The following is a 21,898-nucleotide window of genomic DNA, read 5'->3' as shown; positions in this document are numbered from 1 at the left end:
AATGTAAAAAAGAAATTCACTGGGTACTTGAGATCAAATGCCAAAAAAATGAAACAACAGACTAATTTTATGCTTAGTGGAGCACAGACTGATATAAATAATCTGACGGAACAAACTAAGGGAAAGACAGACGTTTGCTGGACTTGTATTTGCATGTAAAATTTTTTAGTTTGGTCCAAAGTAGTCGACCACGCCGTTGCCTTTACGACCATCGAAGAAGAAGAAGTTTCGATGTGGAGCATCTCTTTGGGAGAGAGCCTAAAGGGAAAGACAGGGAGGGAGGGAGGGAGGGAGGGAGGGAGGGATAGAGAGAGAGAGAAAACAAAGGACATATATTGTGACAATATAAACTGCTGGTCAAAAGTTTGTAATCTTCTGCCACAAAAACTTGATTGGGTCCAATCTGAGAAGACTGCTCTATATGTTTGATGGTCTTTGATGCTTTTAGGTTGTAGAAAGCCCTCTTTACAAATAGATGTTATTTAGTTTTGTAGATGGAGAACAAAACGCTGTACAATGGTTCAACCAGACTGACAACAAAGATCCCTCTGAGCAACAGTTGAATAAGAAGAGAAGAAATCAGCAGCAAAGAAACTGGAAGCTTAGCATCAACATGTGGGCAGAGTTAAACAGGAACAGCTTCCTGTTTAAGTGTCAAGTGCTCAATAATATAGCCCATAACAAGCTGGAATTAACATTTAGCAGAAGCCTTCTTCAAACTTCACAATAGAAACAGAAGGTTAGTCTAAGGTTAGCACTGTTGGAACATCAGCTGAACAAACTATGGACTGATAAATCACAGTTTAGACCTCTTCAATCTAACCACTGAGCAGACTGCAGAAGGACCAAAGTAAAACACAACAACTCAATATTTAGAGCCACGTTGCACCGCTGTGCTTCAATAATGATCGAGGGTAACTTAGGCTTTTCTGGACTGGAAAACAGATTCCAAGTTCCAACAATAGTCTCCCATCGTGCAACACTGTGGGGAATTTGACTAAATGGAAGTTTGAGTCATTTCGCCATTCTTAGTTTTGGGGCAAAAGTAATTACTATACATTTGGTGTCTGAATCATACAGTTTATATCGCTGTTAAAATAGGTCCTATTGAAAGAAAGAAGAAAAACATCAGGATAAGAGCTAACACAAGGTTGTGTACATAGTAATGAAGTAATCAGTCAGAACGCCACAAAATATTTTGGCAAGTCAAATTGTAAACTAAGTGAAAGTTTCAATGTACCAACCGGTATGAACACAAAGAACCATTTTAATGCCAGTTTTCCAGTTTTGTGGGAGCATACAGACACACACAGCCCCGTCTATCTCACTTAAAGTTCAGCTCATAAGGTGCGCTTCATTTTCTGTGTGCGAGTGAAAATAATCAAGATTCACCCAGCGAGACATCGGTCGGCCAGTTGCAGTGGGTTTCATCATCATCGTCGAGACGGCAGTCGGCGTTCTGCCATACAATGCACTCAGTCCACACACACACACACACACACACACACACACACACACACACCTGACCTCCTGTTCACCTCAGCACACACACACGCACGCACACACACACACACACACACACACACACACACACACACACACACACACACACACACACACACCTGACCTCCTGTTCACCTCAGCCTCAGGTCAGCATGCACACAGCTCAGAAAGAAAACTGTTTCTAATCAACTTCGTGAACTCTTATTCAGGTCACTAAAGAAATCTCTCTCTCTCTCTCTGCATTAAATAATGATACTGTTTTCATCTGTGAGATGAATCTTAAAGACCACAGTCACCAAACTGACTCTGTGAATCCCATCTGAGGAAACTTGCACATCCAGCTGCACATCAAAATCTAATTTAAAGACTTATCAATAATTATATTTCAAGACCTTTTGGCTGAAATTTAACAAAAACAATGGCACCAAATCAAGATCTTGTCAATTTAAGAATTCATGGTGAAACTACGTAAGTTAACTAAGGAAGGGATGATTGATCAGTGACTGGCTCTCAAATATCACCAAAAACCCATATTGGTCAGGCTCTAATCTATATTCTGAGGGAATACTATGTACAAATGATGTGAATGGAACGGTTCAGTCATACGTTTTCCACTGGATTTCCCTCTGAAGACCCCCATTATGTTCTTATATGCTGAAACGTCAATGTGTTTATTATGTCTTTCAGCTTTGTAAATCATTTCCCCTTTTGAGACACTGCTGCCGGAGCGTCACACTGAGTTTCATTGTGGTCACGGTGAAAATCATTTCTACACACAGTCGCTGCAGTCATTCTGAGGCTGAGCCAGAAGCCAGCGGAGAGGCCACCTGTCGGCGGACTGACTCCCTCACATGCCAGAATGGCCGTCTCCATCGCTTGCTACAGCACAGTGAATATCATAAGATGCGTCAGAGATCGTTTCCTGGAGTTACGAAGCTCCTATATGATTGTTGTACATTTACAGAAAAGCTTACTTTTACATGCTTACCTTGACAACTTCCTGTCCCAGAACTCCTCCCACGACGGCGCACACTGGAGACATCTCAGAGAAGCAGTAGCTGAGGACAAACATAGAAAGAGTGATGTTGATGAGAACCTCAGAAAGGTAAATGTAAACAAGAACTACCGACTTCACCAACCAGTCTGTCCACTGACTTGATTCCCATTGTGCCAAGTTTGAAAAACGTCTTGCATAAAATACACAGAGTATCGTATGCATTGCTTTCAGCCATGCCGCAAAATCTTGGTTAGATAGCCAAATGAGTTGAATTTGCACTTCACATTCATGTTGTACCAGTCCAATAGGACAGTGAAATAAACCTTGTGTTGTAAGAAAACTTTTTTTATTTGTTATCAATCTATTTTGATGCGTTTTCCCATAACTTTTGTAATTTTACATAGGTTTAAAAATATCGAAATGAATATCGATATCACAATATTCATAATCGATATCGCAATATTCATAATTGATATTGCAATATCACATTTTGTCAATATAGTGCAACCCTAATCTGGATCTGCGTGACGCTAATGCAAGAGGCATTCAAAACGATCATGAAATTGCATTTTTTAAACTTTTTAAAGATTAATTTAAGACATTTTAATACCTTTGTTTTTTAGATTATTGAATTCAAATGGTTTTTAAGACTTTTTAAGGATCCGTGAGAACCCTGTGTTAAGGGATCAAACTTACTTATTTTTTTTTTATTATAAATAAACCAACCCACATCTGTTCACACCACTGGTTACAGCAAATTAAAGAACCACGATAAAACGTCTTTAAATTTAAACTCAAGGACACTTCCAACAGGACATTTTGGTGTTATGGGTCTCGTGGGTGGTTAAGTGTTACCGAATCCTGCTTCAACGTTTTGCTTTCAAGACCCTTTCAGCACTGTGTTGCACACAAGCATGTACTTCCTATGCAGAGCGAATAATCCATCCAGTGTCTCACTTTTAAAAAGACACAAGACAGGTGAAGACGCTTTCTACCTGATGAAGTCCTCATTCAGGAGGTCACTGCTCACTGCCAAGGCCTCCAGGACGTCATCGCGGATCTGTCTCAGAAGCTGACTGTCCTCTGGAAAGGATTGTGGGTCGGGGTCACGGCCTTTGTCGGTGCGAAACTTCAACAGAACTGTGGAGACGGAGGGAAGGGGGGAGCGGGTGGCAGGAGGAACATAAACAGAAATAAGCGACAGGTTTAAGAGGCCGGAAACGAGTTTAAACCATTTTTCTAAAGCTATATTTTCCATATAATCTATTGCAGTACTGCCCTTTATAATTTCAACACGCTTTCAAGAGACTTCCACAGTGAATTATCATCTTATGGAAAGACAGCATCTTGTCTCTGAAACAGGATAAGATCTGTATGTGGTTGCACCATTTCATCCGATTAGACCTACATTTCCCCACATCAAATTAAGAGCGTGCACACACACGCAGACTGCAAAGACGCACACATACACCTACACATTCAGTGAGGAAATATTAGGTTGAGAAAGAAAAAAAAAAAAAAACTCTTTCCTGTGTTTAAGAGTCGGCTGCAGGACTGATTGAGAAATGAAAAATCAGAAGCACGCACTGCACTTTATTTGGTCATGAGCAATATTTCAAATAACCGACTTCTCCTTGCCAACTGTGCCACACAGACGCACGCATCAACACTTCGCCTACATGTTTCCTGTTCGTCCATTAACTCAAACCACATGAGAAAGTCAAGTCCTCCCACGGCCATTTCCACCAGCGTGGCACACACGCACGCACGCACGCACACATACACAGGCAATGAATCACGTTCGCACCTCAGCTCTGCCCTTTAATCAGTGAAACTTTTGTAAGTAAAACAAAGTTACACACTCGGGTCTGTGCCAGGCAGGAAATCAAACAGAATTTCATAACACAGAATATAACAATGTGCATATGGATGGAACAATGATAGTATCTTTAAAACTACACATGTAGTAGTGATACGTAATAAAGACTCCAGATTGAAGTCGAGGGACACACACACACACACACACACACACACACACACACACACACACACACACACACACACACACACACACACACACACACACACACACACACACACACACACACACACACACACACACACACACACACACACACACACACACACACACACACACACACACACACACTTCCTAGTCAGACAGGAAGCAGTTGTAACAGAGGAAGAGCCACTTCCTCATCGGCCGCCCAAAACAACAAACCGCTGGCTCCAATTATAGAAACAGCGAAGGAATAATAACACTGCCTCTCATCTCACATTTACTAAATAAAACAACAACTAGGCGTGTTTCCACTCAGAAATCAGACTGAAGGCAGGGTGAGGCTACAGTGGGTTTCAGAGTGGGGAGTTATTAGACGGCTGGCACACACCTAAAATTAACATGTGCACACATCAGTGGTGGAAGAAGTCAGGGTGGTTCATGGAAAGATTGTAGATTAGCCCAATTTATTTGAAAGTGTAGAAATTATGATCTGATAAAAACACTACATGTTGCCGTTATGCAAGAGAACACTAGTTAGCGAGCGAGCACATACATTTAACCAGGTAGCTAAGAGTAATGTAAAAGTAAAACTTGTAACATGTAGTAGTTTTGTTAGATGTACTTTTTGCAAAGAAATTCCTGATAAGAGATCAATATTTTAAACTGGTGTGCTTTAAATGTATTATCAGAGTTCGTACAGCTTTTTTAGAATACAATTCAAGCACTGTCAAGTTGCCTAAATCACACACGAGTGGTTGTGTCAATTGAAACACCAGATTACGTTGAAAATCAAGCATTTTTCAAGGAGTATACTCAAATATATTTCTAACCTTGAAAACATAAACACTTAAAATGAAACATTTTCCAAACTTTTAAAACTCCATAAGACTTCTGTATGATATTAGTCTATATACACGACGTTCCACTTCTGGGATTGCTACCAGAAATTCCGCCGGATGTCACTCTTTTCGGAGGTCCCGTTACCTTACGCTTTCTTTGTGTTGACATTTTAAACTCCGGTGGATTTCTGAGGACTATGGTTAACTGCTCCTCAGATCTCTGCAGGGTAAATCCAGACAGCTAGCTAGACTATCTGTCCAATCTGAGTTTTCTGTTGCACGACTAAAACTACTTTTGAACGTACACATGTTCCACCAAAACAAGTTCCTTCCCGAGGTGATTTTGCAGAGGCACCGTGGCTCCGCTCGACGCTTTAGCACCGCCGAAGAAGAGTGTGATTGGTTTAAAGAAATGCCAATACACCAGAACATGTTTTTCAACCATCCTGGAATGCTGTGTGGACTAGCCAGACCCTCCTCCGCAGCGCTGTGGAGGAAAGTCTGGCTAGGCCTGACTAGTGGCATTTTTCCATCACATGGTACCTGCTCGACTCGCCTCTACTCGCCTATTTTGGTTTTCCATTAAGAAAAAAAGTCCCTGGTACCTGCTAACAGGTACCTTTCTTAGTACCACCTCCGTCTGAGCCGATACCAAAAGGTGACGTGAGAACCTGCAGACTACTGATTGGTCTGAGAGAATCGTCACTAATCACTGCGTCATCATTGCTATAGCGACGGACGGGGATGTCCTGAACAAACGCGCCATTTTTAAATAGTTTAGCCAGCGATGTTTTTTTTTTTTTGCTGCCTCCAGCTTCTTTTGAAACAAAATGTGTCTTCGAGAATCAAAAACCACACACCTTCGACGTTCTGTGTGTGTGTCGCGTTACGTCACGGCAGTTTCCTGCGGTGTCGCTATGTGGACCAGCCCTGCTCGCCTCACGCATGAGGCGGTACCAAATCTGCGATGGAAAAAGGAGGACGGGGCGCCGCGGCCGAGTCGAGCCGAGTAGAGCTGGTACTAGGAGTGGGTAAGCGCCAGAATAGGATATAAACCTGAACCATATCTTGCATTTAGTATTTGGGGCCTATAAACCTGCCAAAGTTTAATTTAAATTTACATTATTTACTACATTTATGTAGAAACAGTTTTATATTAATTATTATTAATTATGTCAGTTTTCATAAATCATTTGCACCCAATAGCCATTTATTGGATATTTCCTGCTCTCATACGCTTGTCATGCAGTGTAGGTGTCAGGCTGTTCTCTATTCTACGCTCAGTGCACATGACTGGCCATGGACAGCCTGTGATGGAAACTAGCATGTAGTGTGTGGGGATGGTGCAGGGCCAGGTGACAGGAGAGACAATAACAACTCCTAAGAGAAGGGCATCAGACACTGTAAATAACCTAAAAAACAGGAAGGTACTTTTGAGATTTACTTAAAAGAGTCAAAAAGTTCCTTTGGGTTGATGGTTCCTAAATATTTCACAGATTGTATGCGAGTGGTCATGTGCAACTCAGCGTATCGATATTCTATTTTTTCTTCTCCATCATATTTTGGCCCGGGCTTGACATTTAACGGTTTGACCTTCTCTCTAGAATGACATTTTATTAAACAACCTTTATGGAAAGGATTTTCCATACACGTGCAATGATAGCTTATCAGCTAAATTAGAACCAGTGACTTTGCATGTGCATGCTATGCGTTTCAGTCTCGCTGCAGGGATCCTACGCATTTTCAGTTTCTATTCTTGTTTAGACCTTTCAGGATTCTTCGTTATATTTGATCAATTCTCTGTATGGAAATTCTGTTTGTGTCCTGCCTCCTACACAGAAGACGTTTCGTGTAGTCTACCGCTCATTTAACTGATAGTTGTGTCAACTAGAAGATCACTTTTACTGAAAGAATTAATCTCTTAATAATAATTTGAATCCACAGAATAACATAAAATACATCGCAGACGATAAAGCTAATTTTTCAAATTTAGAGTCTGTTACCACCCCTTTCATATTAAAGCTGTCCTATTAATTAAAGGCGGAAATACCCCCAAAAAAAGGAATATATATATATATATATATATTTTTTTAAAATACCGTGAAGCATGAAGTAGTCCACTGGTGTTCGCTTCATCCCGGCTTTGGCCTTCTCAGTTGTCCAGTCGACCTCCAGAGCCTCCTTCAGTGTGCAGAAACTGGCCATCTGATTGGTTGGAGATTAATAACATTAAGGAGGTTAATTTAATTTATTCCATACTCATCTTTAGAATGAATAAAATTAATATCTGGCGGTCCTTTAATAAAGGAAAGAAATGTATGTGGATTCTCTGTATATTTAGATGTGTGCGGGCTGATTACTGACTAGAAACAACAGAAAGCAATACAAAAGAAAGACTGCATTCCATTTTGGAAATAAGATAAATGATTAGAAGTATTTTTGTGTAATTTTCTCAATATGTACCACTCCTAATATCTATTTATTTACTATATTATTTTTTGTAGTCCAGCCAACATTTAAAAAGGAAGTCATTTTATCCACCACCCATATGGTTTATTTTTTTAAGCCAAATAGATGGAAATCATTTTTATTTATGCATTTTCATAACTTATATATGTAAATAATACATTCTTTATATCAGGTTGGCTAATGGAATAAAATAAAACAATATGTATCTGTGAAATATGGACTTCCATGGTTTAAAGACGCACTCATTTACCTTTTTCACCATGGTGGTCTCATTGGGGTCGACTTTGGCTTTCTTTGCCTCTGGACCATCGCTAGAATTTCCAGTCGGTTTCACCACTTTAAGTTTCTCCCTAAAAAGTGAGAGTGAAGAGAAAGATGTCCTACATTACCGAAAAACACAACAATTACATTAGATATCAAAACTCACAGAAGGAGAAAAAAACGTGGTTTGGTTTATTGGTATTTCTTTAAACCAATCACAATCGTCTTGGGCGGAGCTAAGCGCTGGTAGGAGCAACGGTGCCGCTGCAAAATAGCCTCTGGAAGGAACTTGTTTTGGTGGAACGTGTGCATGTAGGGAGGCGAGCTCTGGAATTAAAATGACTGTCGAGTGTGTGATGAGAATTTTACCCCCAAAAAAAGATGAATATAAATGTTATTGTCGGTTGTAGTCTGGAGGATGTTTCCCAAATCGACCGAAGTTTAGAACGCCAACACAAAGAAAGCAGAAGGTGACGGACATCTGGCCGAAAATGAGGGACATCTGGCGGAACATCTGACGGCACCGGAACAATCCATTAAATAAAACGTCGTCGAAATAGACTACGTATGCTGTAACCATTGGGCTACCAAGGTGTAACGACCAGTCATTGTTTTATTCTCCACCTCCCCCTGTAATGTTAAATGTAAAAATCTAGACACACCCTAGCAGCAGCAAATGTAATTTGCAGCCAGGGTCAGTCCAGCAACTCTCCGTTGGCTTGTGAGCTGGAAAAACCAAATTCTGGTCAGGCCAATCACATCGTGTATAGTGTCGGTGGGCGGGGCTTAACATAATGACGGCAGAGTTGCGACGGTTCAGCGTGAATTCCCCGCTACTTGAAAACAAAGAAGATGGCTGCTGCTGCTGCTGCTGCTGCTGCTGCTGCTGGCTAACAGCGGCCTTTGGAATCGGCTTTGGCCGCGACTCTGGAAGACTTGGAGTTCAGCTTTTCTTTGAGAAAAGAACAAAGAACGGCACTGAAGTCATTCTTAAAAAAAAGGAAGATGTGTTCGGAGTTTTGCCGACCGGATACGGCAGAAGTTTAATCTATCAACCAGCGTTGCTCTGCCTGGTTGTAGCGCTATCCTATCGCGTGCAGAGGGAATTTGAAAGACAACCATTTATCCCGCCCCTTGGATTGAGCCCTGCCAACGGTTTGTTCCCAGACCCAACATCTTGATGTGTCTGGCTTGTCAGGCTAAATATCTACTGCAGTGCTCTCAAGCAAGGCACTTAACCCGCAGCAACTCCCACATGTGTGACAGTCACAAATTCAAGCTAAGCACACACGCACTTACTCGACGTAGTTGTGCTCCTGTCCGAGGTTGCAGAACATGTAACCATAGTAACCATAGACGTCCCCACAGAAGACCTTGATGTTGTGCTGAGAACAGAGCTGGTCGACCCGCACCATCAGGTCTCTGGAGCAGCCTGTGAGACACACCTGAGGGAGACAAAAACACACACAGTGGAAGTTTTGATCAGAGAGGCTGCCTGCTAGACAAATGGTTGCCTGATCAATAGTCTCGCTTTGTCTGGAGGAGGGTCTGGCTACTCCACATAGAGAAAACTCAGATTGGACAGATAGTCTAGCTAGCTGTCTGGATTTACCCTGCAGAGATCTGAGGAGCAGTTAACCATAGTCCTCATAAATCCACCAAATCTAAAATTCCAACACAAAGAAAGTGGAAGAAAACAGAAAATACATGCATCCGGCAGAATTTCCTGCAGCAACCCAGCAATCCCGGAAGTGCAATGCGAAGCATATAGACTACCTGATCAATTACCAGTATTGCACCAGTAATGCCAAAGTGCTTCTAAACAACAGCAGCTGACCCCTTAAACTGCAAGTACACCAACAAATATCCATCATTTTACAAATATGATCACTTATAAAGCAAAAAAACGACAAACGTGTAAGATGAGGTGAAAAACGTTGCAGATAGATAGAAGGGGTCAGCTGCTGCTTTTTCCCCCTCATTTCTATTTAATGCTTGTTTGACTTTCTTCGTCAGCACATCTTACTGTAAACAAGTACTATTTACATATTTTCTGTAAGATTTGTATTTTCTCCACCTTTCAGCACCTTTAATCTCTAAAAATGAAAATGTATGAAACTGAACTCCCACTGTGTTGGTCTGTCTGGCACTTTCTCCTCCTCCACCAGCCTTTGCCTTTGTTTATCTGCTCATTTCCATTCCTATTAATTAATTAATGGCTTGCAGTAACAGAAAATATCAAACAATGTTGTCTTGCTTTTAATACTTAAAAGGGACAGACACATTTTACGGTAACAATTTATTTAAAAGGGGTGTGCATAAGACTGACATGACACAGTCATGAACATGAAGGAGTCTTTGTGAATGTTCGGTAAATGTGTCATTTGGTAAATTATGACACTTTTAATGCTAAGTTAGCATTGTTTGAGATGTTTGTGCTATGACAACTTGACACTAATCTACATCATAACCTGTCATAAATATGTCATGGCAGGTCTAATTATCAAACTTAAATAAACTATTTTATGAATGAAGTGTTACCCATTTTAAAACAAATCCATCAGTAGCTCAACAGTGGCTGATCAGCTATCAAACTGACCACGACACATCTACTGCAGCAGCCACAGCAGCTTTTGGCCATAGCTACCCTCCCCGAATAAACCACCAAACAAGGCTAAAGCTAACACAGCGACACAGTGTGCCACAGTAAGACCAGGGCTGGTGTCTGGCTGAGTGTAAACAACTGACCGGTGGGCTGGGTCCACCTTATCCTGCACACCCAGTCCAGCACACCCAAAACACCCTCAGCTCTCTGATAAGACTGATGCTGAATCACACAGTGTTCCCAAATACAGAAAAGTATTTAGAGTAGGACCTCATACTCCGTTAAATAAAACGAAATGCGGGCGCCCGGATAGCTCAGTTGGTAGATAGATAGATAAATATATAGATAGACAGACAGACAGTAGGGCTGCCACCTCTTAGTTGATTAGTCGACTAATCGGTCGTTTTGGTCTTAGTCGACTAAGATTTCTTTAGTAATTTTTTATGCTTATTCATGCTTAATTACTCATTTCCAAGAAACTTCTGAGCACATTTATGGTAAACACAAGATTTAAAGTGGTGCTTTTGCAGGAGAATATCAGCAATTGTGGAGAAACTCATTTTTACACACATTTATATTGTCGATTAGTCAACAAAATCGTATAAGTGTTAGTCGACTAAGAATTTCTTTAGTCGAGGACAGCCCTAATAGATAGATAGATAGATAGATAGAGGTTTCCAACTTGACGCAGCGGGGGCCAGGGTTTGACTCCGACCTGCGGCCCTTTGCTGCATGTCATTCCCCCTCTCTCTGCCCTTTAATGTCTTCAGCGCTCCTGTCAAAAAAAAAGGCCGGAAATGCGCCCCCCCTCCCCCCAAAAAAAAAAAAAAAAAAGTCTTTAAATAAAACTAAATATCCCAATTTTATACAAAGTGCAACAACTTTAGAAGAAAATCTTCTCTTACAGCCTGTTGGATGCACAACATCAGCCATTAACCTCCAAACTTTTCCTTCCTATGAATGATTTGTGAGCATTATTTGACCCAGAGCCAGCGTGTGGTGAGTATCAGAAAAACAAGGAAGTGATGCGAGAAAAGCTGGAATCTTCCTTTTTTTAATTTGTTTATGAATGGTATTAAAAAGGCAAAGAAACACTATTTTCTTAACTAGAATCTTACTTTGAGCCATGCAGTCCAACATAAACACTGGCGTATTAGACAAATTAGAAGAAAACTTTGTTCAACGTTTCTTTCATAAAAGATATTTTTGGATTTTTTGTTTTTGCTCTTCTTGTCGGGTATTTCCATGCAACAATCACAATTTAACTACAAAATAAATCTGAACCTGTTAGCAGTTATTAGTATGTCTTATTATATTAGTCTGTTTGTGTTGCAGGGATAAACCCTTTCGATCAAATCTGAGCATTTGACTGTTAAACTCTTTTTACAATTAATAATTATCTTTTTAACTTTACATTTTATTGTTACTTATTTAGTCACAAATATCTACTTTGCAGAGGATTACTAAGAATAAAAAAAAAAAAGTTATCGGGAGTTGAAAGAAAGAAAGTTGTTAGACTTTTAGGACTTTATGTATTTTTCTGTTCCTACTAAGAAATTAAAATTAACCACAGGAGACAAAAAAAAAATTAAATTGTACTGTAAACATGCTAAGAGAGTGACCAAGATTATCCGTAGTGAGTCAGCTGTACTCTGCAAGTTCCCGGATGGACAGAGTGTGTTTTTCTATTGTATGTCATCCCTCAGTAATACGTACTGTGGCCGAGACGGTTCAACACAAACACAAAAGCCACAACACAAATATACAGTACATACATATGGAAATACAAAGATATTGAATAACATTGCTTATTTGTGACAATCACATAGCGACAGTAATCATAATAAGCAAGGAACCATGTTTAACTTACTTCTCAAACATACAAGAAACAACAACGTTTGTCAACAGCACACTCACTTCCACTGTTACTTATGTATTTATTTGTGTTGTAGCTTTTGTGTTTGTGTTGAACCACCTTGGCCACCGTAAATAAGGCCTCTCATATGAAAACTGTGACCACACTTCAACCACTCCACTTTAAATCACCCTCAATCTTCCTGCTGAGCCACACAAAGATACACTGGAAGCAGATAAAAGTGATGACAGTCTACAGCAGATGTCTAAGCTATCCTATGTGAATAAAGGCCTAAAATACCCCAAAAATAATCTCTTTAAAAACTATAATCACAAGATTGTAACAATTATGTCATCATGTTTTATAACGGTATATACCCAGTGGAAATCGAAACCATAATCCTCGATTCACACACTCTCAGAGATATAATATTGTTGCTCATTCGCAAATTCTTTGCAAACAATCAGAAAACCCCAAAGGTTCTTGCAACCACAGTTTGAGTTATGATACGATAAAACCTTTTATCTTCTCAACATGGTGACTCTGTCCTTGAGCACCCTTAAAGCTGAAATGGTTTTTAAGGATTTTTAATCATAGCCTTTTTGCACAATCCACCAATTTTTGAACAGTGCAGCATGACAATGACAGTTCAAATTTTCCACACTGTTCACCCAGTGTGGATGTAAAACATGAAAGGCCTCATCTTTGTAGTTTCATCTTCATTTCATTTCCGTTTCAAAGCCGAGGTTCTAAAATACAGAGCAGCAAAAAAATGTCTCTTTGCAGTTCCAGTTGTTTAAATTCACCATTATACAAATCCCAACTCCAATGAAGTTGGGACACTGTGTAAAATGTAAATAAAAAACAGAATACTATGATTTGCAAATCCTTTTCAACCTATATCTAATTGAATACACTACAAAGAAAAGATATGTAATGTTCAAACTGATAAACTTTATTGGTTTTTTTTTGTAAATATTCACTCATTTAGAATTTGATGCCTGCAACACACTCCAAAAAAGCTGGGACAGGGGCATGTTTACCACTGTGTTACATCACCTTTCCTTTAAACAACACTCAATAAGTGTTTGGGAACTGAGGACAACTGAGGACACATGATGTTAAAGCTTGGTAGGTGGAATTCTTTCCCATTCTTGCTTGACGCACGACCTCAGTCCGGGGTATTTTGCGCCACACATTTTCAAAGGGAGAGAGGTCTGGACTGCAGGCAGGCCAGTCTAGTACCTGCACTCTTTTACTAAAGTAGGGCTGTGTATTGGCAAGAATCTGGCGATACGATACGTATCACGATACCATACATTTTAGGGATGCACCGCATATTCGGCCGCCAAAAATCTTCGGCCGAAATATTTTTATCACCGAAACAATACGGCCGAAAATGTTGTGATGGCACAAACAGAAACCGCGACCTGCACGTGTGTCAGTAGCCGATCCGTTCCACCTGCAAAGCGTCTCCTCAGCAAAGAGGTTGAGACGGACCACGGAGTGAAAACAATGAGAAGTACTTAGAGCTCTTAGAGTCGGTCAGCACACGTTTCAGTCAGATCTATTCGGATCCTCTGCACTTCATCGCGACTGTACTTGATCCGCGTTATAAAGACCATTACTTGGATGCGGAAATAAAGCAGGGCGCACGAGAAATGATCCAGGCCGCGATGGATGAGGAGAACCCGCACGGAGATGGAGACGGAGCAGCGCCCAGCGCAGGAGGAGATCAGAGCGCAGAAAAAAAGACTTGTCTCTCTGCACCAGATGAGGGGCATGCACCCTCGTTGTCTGATATGTTCAGTGAAATCCTGCAAGAAAGTGCCTCAAATAATAATAATAATAATAATAATAATAATAATAATAATAATAATAATAATAACAATAGGTAAGCTATTCTGTTCTTAGGCTACTATATGCTGTATGTGACTATCAGATTGTAGCCATATTTCTGCTAGATTTTTTTTAATTCAACTTTAATATTAATTTATATAATTACAATGCCTTGATTTTAGTAAAGTTAGTACACAGTCATAGCCATAAATGCAATGGTACTAATAATTGGCATAATTTCTTTCGGTGTTTCGGTTTACGGTCTTGGTTTCCTCTTTTTCAGTTTTCGGTTTTGGCCAAGAATTTTCATTTCGGTACATCCCTAATATATTTCGATACTGTGCGTAAGGCGATATATTGGGATTTTTTTTAAGTATAATTTTAGAAAAACTAATATTTCAAAAAAGACATGATGTTCATAAAAGTCAAAGAAGATTACTTTAGGTAAACAATTCAGTACACAGAAAATCTAAGTTTGGGATTGTGGTTCACAGGTTCTTAGTGAGCTAATTTGTATATGCTAAACTAGGCTAAAGTTCAGCCATAGCTACATTGTTAGCTTCTAGCAAAAAGTCAGGCACTGTTAGGTAAGGACACTAGTGGTGCATCTCAGCATAGCCACCTAGCGGTAGGGGGTTTAAACACAACATAAACGTGAACCACTGTCTTACATGAATATTTAACGTGAAAAAAATAAAATAATAATCGATATTGCCTTTTTGAAAATCGATACAGTATTGCAAAATAAAATATCGCGATATTCAAGTGTATTGATTTTTTCCTTACACCCCATACTACAGGCCACGCTGTTGTAACACGGGCCGAATGTGGCTTAGCATTGTCCTGCTGAAATTAGCAGGTATGTCCCTGAAAATGGTGTTGCTTGGATGGCAGCATATGTTGCACCAAAACCTGTATGTACCTTTCAGCATTAATGGTGCCTTCAGATGTGCATGCCATGGGCACTAACACACCCCCATACCATCACAGAGGTTAGCTTTTGAACTTTGCGCTGATAACAATCTGGATGGTCCTTTTCCTCTTTGGCCCGGAGGACATGACGTCCATGATTTCCAAAAACAATTTGAAATGTGGACTCGTCAGACCACAGCACACTTTTCCACTTTGCGTCAGTCCATCTCAGATGAGCTCGGGCCCAGAAAAGTCGGCGGCGTTTCTGGGTGTTGTTGATAAATGGCTTTCGCTTTGCATGGTAGAGTTTTAACTTGCACTTGTAGATGTAGCGACGGACTGTGTTAACTGACAATGGTTTTCACTCTTCTGAAGAGTCCATCATGTTTTTTTAATCCTCCGTGTCCTCCTTGGTTACAAGCAACTGTGTGAAGGGAGCGTGGTTGCAGTGCGCTGTCACGTAAGGTTTGTATCATGTGGGCACGCCAACAGTTTTGTTTTCTTAGAAGCACTATCGCTTTAAGTAAAAGTATGTAAGTATCATCACGAAAGTGTACTTAAAGTATAAAAGTACTCACATTTTAGAAACTGGAAACGATCCAAACAGTTCTGTCAATCAACTAAGCGTGTAATGGTCTAATAATTTTAGCTGTACTTGTAGGCCGTTATATTGTTTGGTAGTTTCATTTATAAGAAAACATATTTTATAAATTACTGTTTGTAATGTGTTTTGTGTGAGAGAAAAAAAAAATCGGATTTTGTAAAGTAACTAAAGCTGTCAGATTAATGTAGTGGAGTAAAAAGGACATTTCTCTCTGAAATATAGCGGAGTAGAAGAAGAAAGCGGCATGTATAGAAAAGACTCACGTAAATTGCCTCAAATTTGTACTTAAGTAGTACTTGAGTAAATGTACTTAGTTACACCACCGTCACTAGCAAATACTCCTCCTTCTAACCCTAACATCTGCTTTTAAGAAAAGCCCAATCATTCAGCTTAGCTCTTAAATATCCCATTTCTTTGCTGACACTGCACATTTTCGAATAGAGATGTCTTTCAGTTACCCAGTCTCAGTCTGAATGTCTCGTATAAACCTTCGTTTCCACTCACCGCATCGAATTGCAGAAAGAAGTCATCTGGTTTGTCTTCGATTCGGTCCGGATCTGCGTGGACCTCCACCATTGGGTTAAGGTTCTGCCCTCGCTCCAAAGAGGCCCGGGCTCGGTTCTGACCCTGAGCCGTCACTGGAACCAGGAACTGAGCACGACATGACTCCTCCGTTACCTGGTGAAAAACAAACAAACAGGGAACACATAGCAGGGTGAGGATTTTACTGGATGTGAATTAGCTTAAGATTAATATACACTCTGCATTCAAAGGAAATTTGTCTCCTCTAGAAATTCTGTTTCTATTGTTTAAAAATGTTATTTTTTTAATATATATATATATATATATATATATATATATATATATATATATATTTTAAATATGTATCAATTGTTTAGTCACACAGCACCAAATAATAATAATACATTTTATTTATGGACGCCTTTCTCGACACTCAAGAACACCTTAAATGTACAAATAATAAAAACAGATGACAGCAAAGAGAGCAAATACATGCATGCTGTAGATTAAATATTCAATTCAAAACGTGATATGAAGACAGAATTAAGCTGTTCTGGCAATGTTACCTGAATAATTATTAATGCAAAATAGCTGGTTTGTTTCCTTACTGAAAGTGAAAATCATTACTTTGCTACAGGCACCATCTAATGGACATACAGTACACATACAGTACTGCAAAAACTGAAACTGCCAGAAAAGGCCATTTACTATTCCATTATTTCTATGGGCTATAAATATATCGTACAGATTTTTAGTTGATAGCTGCAAACAAACAATTTCTAGATTAAAACTGATGCCCAAGCCCACTCTGTAGGCGACTGTAACCTTTGATGAGGACAGCGAGAAAAGCACCCGAGTATTTTTTTTGGTGTGCACTGCGTGAGCATGTTTACCTGTTCATGATCCAGCAAAGTGAGTGCTTTAACTCCAGCCAGGATTAAGTTCTTGGCCACTTCAGCCCCCAGACCACCTAAACCTGCCAGGAGCACACGGGACCCTCGTAACCTGTATAACAAACATGCATGGGGTTGAAAATCGGTTTTGGAATGCGATCTTGTACAAAATGGGTTTTGTTTTTAAGGAATTAGTTAATAAACTAACTGCAGGTCTCATTAAAAAAAAAAAAAAAAATCAACTTTGCACTGATGTTGCTTATATAAATGTGGAGACACAGATGCAGCATCAACATAAAAGGCAAAAACAAAATTGACTTCTATTACAAGCAAACCTACGATCAGAGTTAATAAGTACAATATGTAATATACTTACTGCAATAAATCCAAAGATGACCCCAATGCGTCATCAGATATTAAGGAAACATGCTAAGTTGGAACACTCTTTTCTGACAACAATGTTAATGCCAGTATTCGAGCTGCAAAGATTAATCGATTAGTTGTCAAATCTTAAATTCATCGCCAACTATTTTGATAATCGATTAGTCTGTTTGAGTAATTTTTTTAAAACAAAAGTAAAAATTCTTTGATTCCAGCTTCATAAATGTGAATATTTTCTAGTTTCTTCTCTCCTCTGTGACAGTAATCTGAATATCTTTAAGTTGTGGACAAAACAAGACATTTGAGGACGTCATCTTGGGCTTTTGGGAAACACTGATCCACATGTTTCACCATTTTCTGACATTTTAGAGACCAAACAACTAATCGATTAATTGAGAAAAAAAATCAACAGATTAATCGACTATGAAAATAATCTTTAGAAATTTCCTTTCCGTGAAGGAATTTATGTTTATGTTTTGATCTGTGTGTTGTTATCAACGGCCCAGTCTGACAGCCAGATATACCTGTAAAAACGTAAACCCAGCGCGCTACAGCTGTAACGTTAACACAGCCATGAAAGCAGCAAACAAACCAACAGGATCGACGGAGATAGATTCTACATGACATAAAAAAAGAAAACAGCATGTTTCTAAAAGTTGCGTGACCAGAGACGTTACAAACCCCTGGTAAATATTGGAGATGTATTTGAAAGATGGAGACAGCTTAGAGCCCAGAGTTAATTTCCTCCTGAACAGGTAAGCATTAGCTTCAGGCTAATTTATCACGGCACAGGCATTTTATGTAATTTCAACATTTGTGTACTCACATTGAATTATATAGCTAGAGTACCTGAGTTGGTTAGTCGCAAAAACAATTGAGACACAGCCAGTAAAGTGATCCTGACTGGTCCTGGCTAACGCCGCCATGCTAACTGCTAGCTAACGTTACCAGAGGACCAGGCAAGCGGGCCACGGTTGTTTAGAACGTGTAGCCTGTTCAGCGGTCGTATTTTAAGCCAAGAGAGGACCGAGACTTTGAAGTGTGTTAAGCAATTGTTGCCGTAATTCTAAACCAATAGTGTTATTTTTAGCTGTTTCTACCGTAATTCTAAGCGTAGGAAGTGTGTCTGTCCGTCGGGTGGAGAGGACGGTGAGGTTGTTGTTTTTAGCGCTTCCTACCATAATTTTAAGCCGAAAAAGTGTGCCTGTCAGTTGGGTACAGAGTGCCGCGTGCGTGACCACGGGCTTTCATGACCGTCAATATAGCCAGCATCTAACATTAGCTACTCCGCTGTGCTGTGGAGTAGTAATGGCCAAATGAAGCTTTGTGTACCATTTTCTTTATTTTCTGAGCCCACTAGGCGCTCTTGGTTTTAAGAGAAAGGCCTAAGGCATAGAGAGCCGAAGTCACGCCCCTTCCAGTGGACCTCATGGGACCTTCACTCAGAAAAAATATGAACGGTAGTGAACTGGGAGAGGCAAATTATTTTTTGATCCCGTTTGAATTGAGCCATGGATTACAAATATGATGTTTGTCAATTTAAAAGATAATTTTTCAACCAAAGAAAGCCTCAGTTGGCCGTAAGTTTGTCATAGTACCACTTAGTTTAGTGTGAAACCGCTCAGTGGACTACATCTCCCATCTCACACAATCTACCTCACCTAGCTTGATGCTCTGCTTGCTCGCTAGCTAGCTAGCTTAGCTCTGTTCCACAACACATGTAACGTTATCTTACCTGATGTGTTTTATCCAGTGAAGTGTTTTCAGCAGATAAGCAAAAGAACAAGCGAGATCCTCGGCTCATCAGAGTAACGTTACATCCCCGGTACGATACACACAGACATCGTAGCTTCAGCGAGACGTCATCCATGAGACATTGAAGTGTGTAGTCTTTTTAATTACGTATTGTATAATGCAAAGCAAAATTCCTCATAACTGTGTCCTCATAACTGGTAAATAAAGCTGATTCTGATTCTTCTGATTTCACGGTCTTATACCTCAACAGTTTAACAATAAACGGAAACTTTCTTTGGTTGAAAAATTGACGAATTTTAAATTGACGAACATCATATTTGTAATCCATGGCTCAATTCAAACGGGATCAAAAAATAATTATTATCTCTCTATTGACTCTCCTTCATATTTCTTTTCCAAATTAAGGTCCTATGGACCAGAAGTAGAGGGCGTGACTTTGGCTCTCTATTGCTATTCAGTGTGGTTTCAACCCTTTGTTGAACAGAGAGTGCCATCTGGTGGGCTCAGAAAATAAAGACAATGCTTCACGAAGCTTCACTTGGTCATCACTACTGGGGAGTAAGGTCTGACTATGTGAGACAAGCGTCCAACAACATTGTTGTGGATGCTGCGGTCTCAGCCTGGCAACCTCCATGAACTTCGAGTCTGGGGAGGAGGGGGCGGGGGAGAGTATTTTGAATTTGTACTGCAGTAACTATTTTAAACACTAGCGGTCAGTATTACATATTACACCTTTAAGGGTTTTCTGTTTTGACTAAAATGTAAGTCAGATTTTAGGATTCGTGTATTTCATTTACATGGAGCATTACAAGTGCTGTTTTCTCAATATAACCTAACGATTAAGAGTCCTGTGACCACTTATAAATATGTAACTGTATGATTGGTAAGCCTGAATTGAAATAAATATTCGGGCTGTTATTAACGTTACCCCCCACAGCACAACCATGCAATCAATGAATACTCCCCACACTAACACTGCCTACTGAAATAATGATTAAGTCCCCAAACTTGTTAAATCAAACAGTTTGGTCAAACCCGAGCAAGAGTGCAACAAATCAAACCTTCCGATGCACCGATTAGCCTGGCGAGCGAACTCCGCTAACTGACCTTTTCTGGGCATCTAGCCCCCACAAACGGATCTGGCGGTCGTACTGTGCCGCCTCCTCCTCGCTGATGACCGGGTCCTCCTTCTCAATCATATCGATCATTTCTGATATCTCGAAAGACGATAATCAATGTGTAAAGTAGCCTTTTTTTATGCAGCTATGCTAGTAGATGTTTCAAATGCCGCGACAGTCCCGCTGAATGAATAGGCGCTGAATGATGACGTCATCAATGTGTTTTCTACGGTGTTTTTTTTTTTTTTATTAAGTAGCCCAATCGATTTTTTGACATTTTCTTCTTTTATTTTTCAATTTGTTAAATGACATTACTTTCCATTTGTCTTTATCGTTGCGTTAGGTTTTTTAAAGTCTACATTTGTTTGTAATGTTCATTTCAATCTGTAAAGGCCACTGTTATGTTTTAGTGTGTGTGTGATTGGTGTAAACCATGGATGTAGCCTATAGGCCTAAATAGAACCAATAGCTTTTGTTCTACATTTCAAACAGTCCAACAAGCTGGCAGGCCTGACACTTGGGTAGGCCTATATTTTCCCTGGATGTAGTCTTTTAACATCCTCACAGGATTTCACAAAGGACTTTGCTTGTTATGTGCCTTCAGACAGCTTAATTAATCTAACACAGACAGCTGAATGAGCAGTCAAGGAAGCTATTTTATACAAGTCTTATCTAGGCAGCAGCATTATACAGGATGCCTGTCCAGAGGCCTGAATGATATGTGTATATGTTTTCTATTGCAACAACTAAAATCCAATATTACACACCTGCTCAGCCTGTTAATGTTTTTAATTGGGATCATTAAACCTTTACCCAAAGTTCTCCTTCCCTGTCATTTCACAAAACCATTATAGGCATAACATTTTATAAGACAGACACCTATTTATTTACTGAAGTCCCCAAAGTACAATATTTTAGACATTTAGTGATACTGCTAACAATTTTATATTTGTGAGACTGAGAGCAACAGCAAAATGAACAACAGTAGAATTGGTTGAATAATGCACCTCTAAAGCATCACTTGAAATAATAACAGAATAACCTGCAGGCCAATCCTGCATTAGCAGATCCTGAGAACATTTATCGAGGGGCGGCTTTGTTAAAATCGTGTATTAATATTTTTTATTTTTCAGTTGACTTTTGTACCAATATATTGCCAAAGACATTTGTGTTTAATCAATTTTTAAAGAATCTACACAGCAAACCTCTAGATTGTATTTCAGCATAGCCCCCTACTGCAGGTTAATTTTCCAGGATATCCAGCCTGAAATAGAAGATGAAGAATAGAAATGTAGTGACGTCTGACAGCATATTCATTGTAC

At 39.7% G+C, this 21,898-nt stretch overlaps 1 protein-coding gene across 1 annotated transcript; it reads right to left on the bottom strand.

The window, feature by feature from the left end:
- Positions 1-20,780, bottom strand: sae1 (SUMO1 activating enzyme subunit 1). Its single transcript, XM_028573493.1, has 9 exons — positions 20,566-20,780; positions 17,323-17,434; positions 16,412-16,585; positions 9,392-9,537; positions 8,082-8,181; positions 7,462-7,567; positions 3,496-3,640; positions 2,492-2,561; positions 1-258 (listed from the first exon to the last, which is right to left on the bottom strand). Exons 1-9 carry the CDS (start codon positions 20,664-20,666, stop codon positions 166-168), a joined length of 1,047 nt encoding a protein of 348 aa, XP_028429294.1. The 5' UTR covers positions 20,667-20,780; the 3' UTR covers positions 1-165.
- Positions 20,781-21,898: the final 1,118 nt, after the last annotated feature.

Source organism: Perca flavescens, chromosome 3, assembly GCF_004354835.1.
Source record: "Perca flavescens isolate YP-PL-M2 chromosome 3, PFLA_1.0, whole genome shotgun sequence".
Taxonomy (NCBI): Eukaryota; Metazoa; Chordata; class Actinopteri; order Perciformes; family Percidae; genus Perca; species Perca flavescens.
The sequence above is the reverse complement of the archived record's forward strand: the minus strand, read 5'-3'. Positions and strand labels throughout refer to the sequence as shown.

Bases quoted from the DNA above. Each gene is read 5' to 3' on its own strand.
- sae1 (XM_028573493.1), bottom strand. From the start codon at position 20,666: ATGATCGATATGATTGAGAAGGAGGACCCGGTCATCAGCGAGGAGGAG. The intron at 2,562-3,495 runs GTAGAAAGCGTC...GTTTGTCCTCAG, and splicing joins CTGAATGAGGACTTCATCAG to CTACTGCTTCTCTGAGATGT. The intron at 259-2,491 runs GTAAGCATGTAA...CTTTCCCTTTAG, and splicing joins TGGGACAGGAAGTTGTCAAG to GCTCTCTCCCAAAGAGATGC.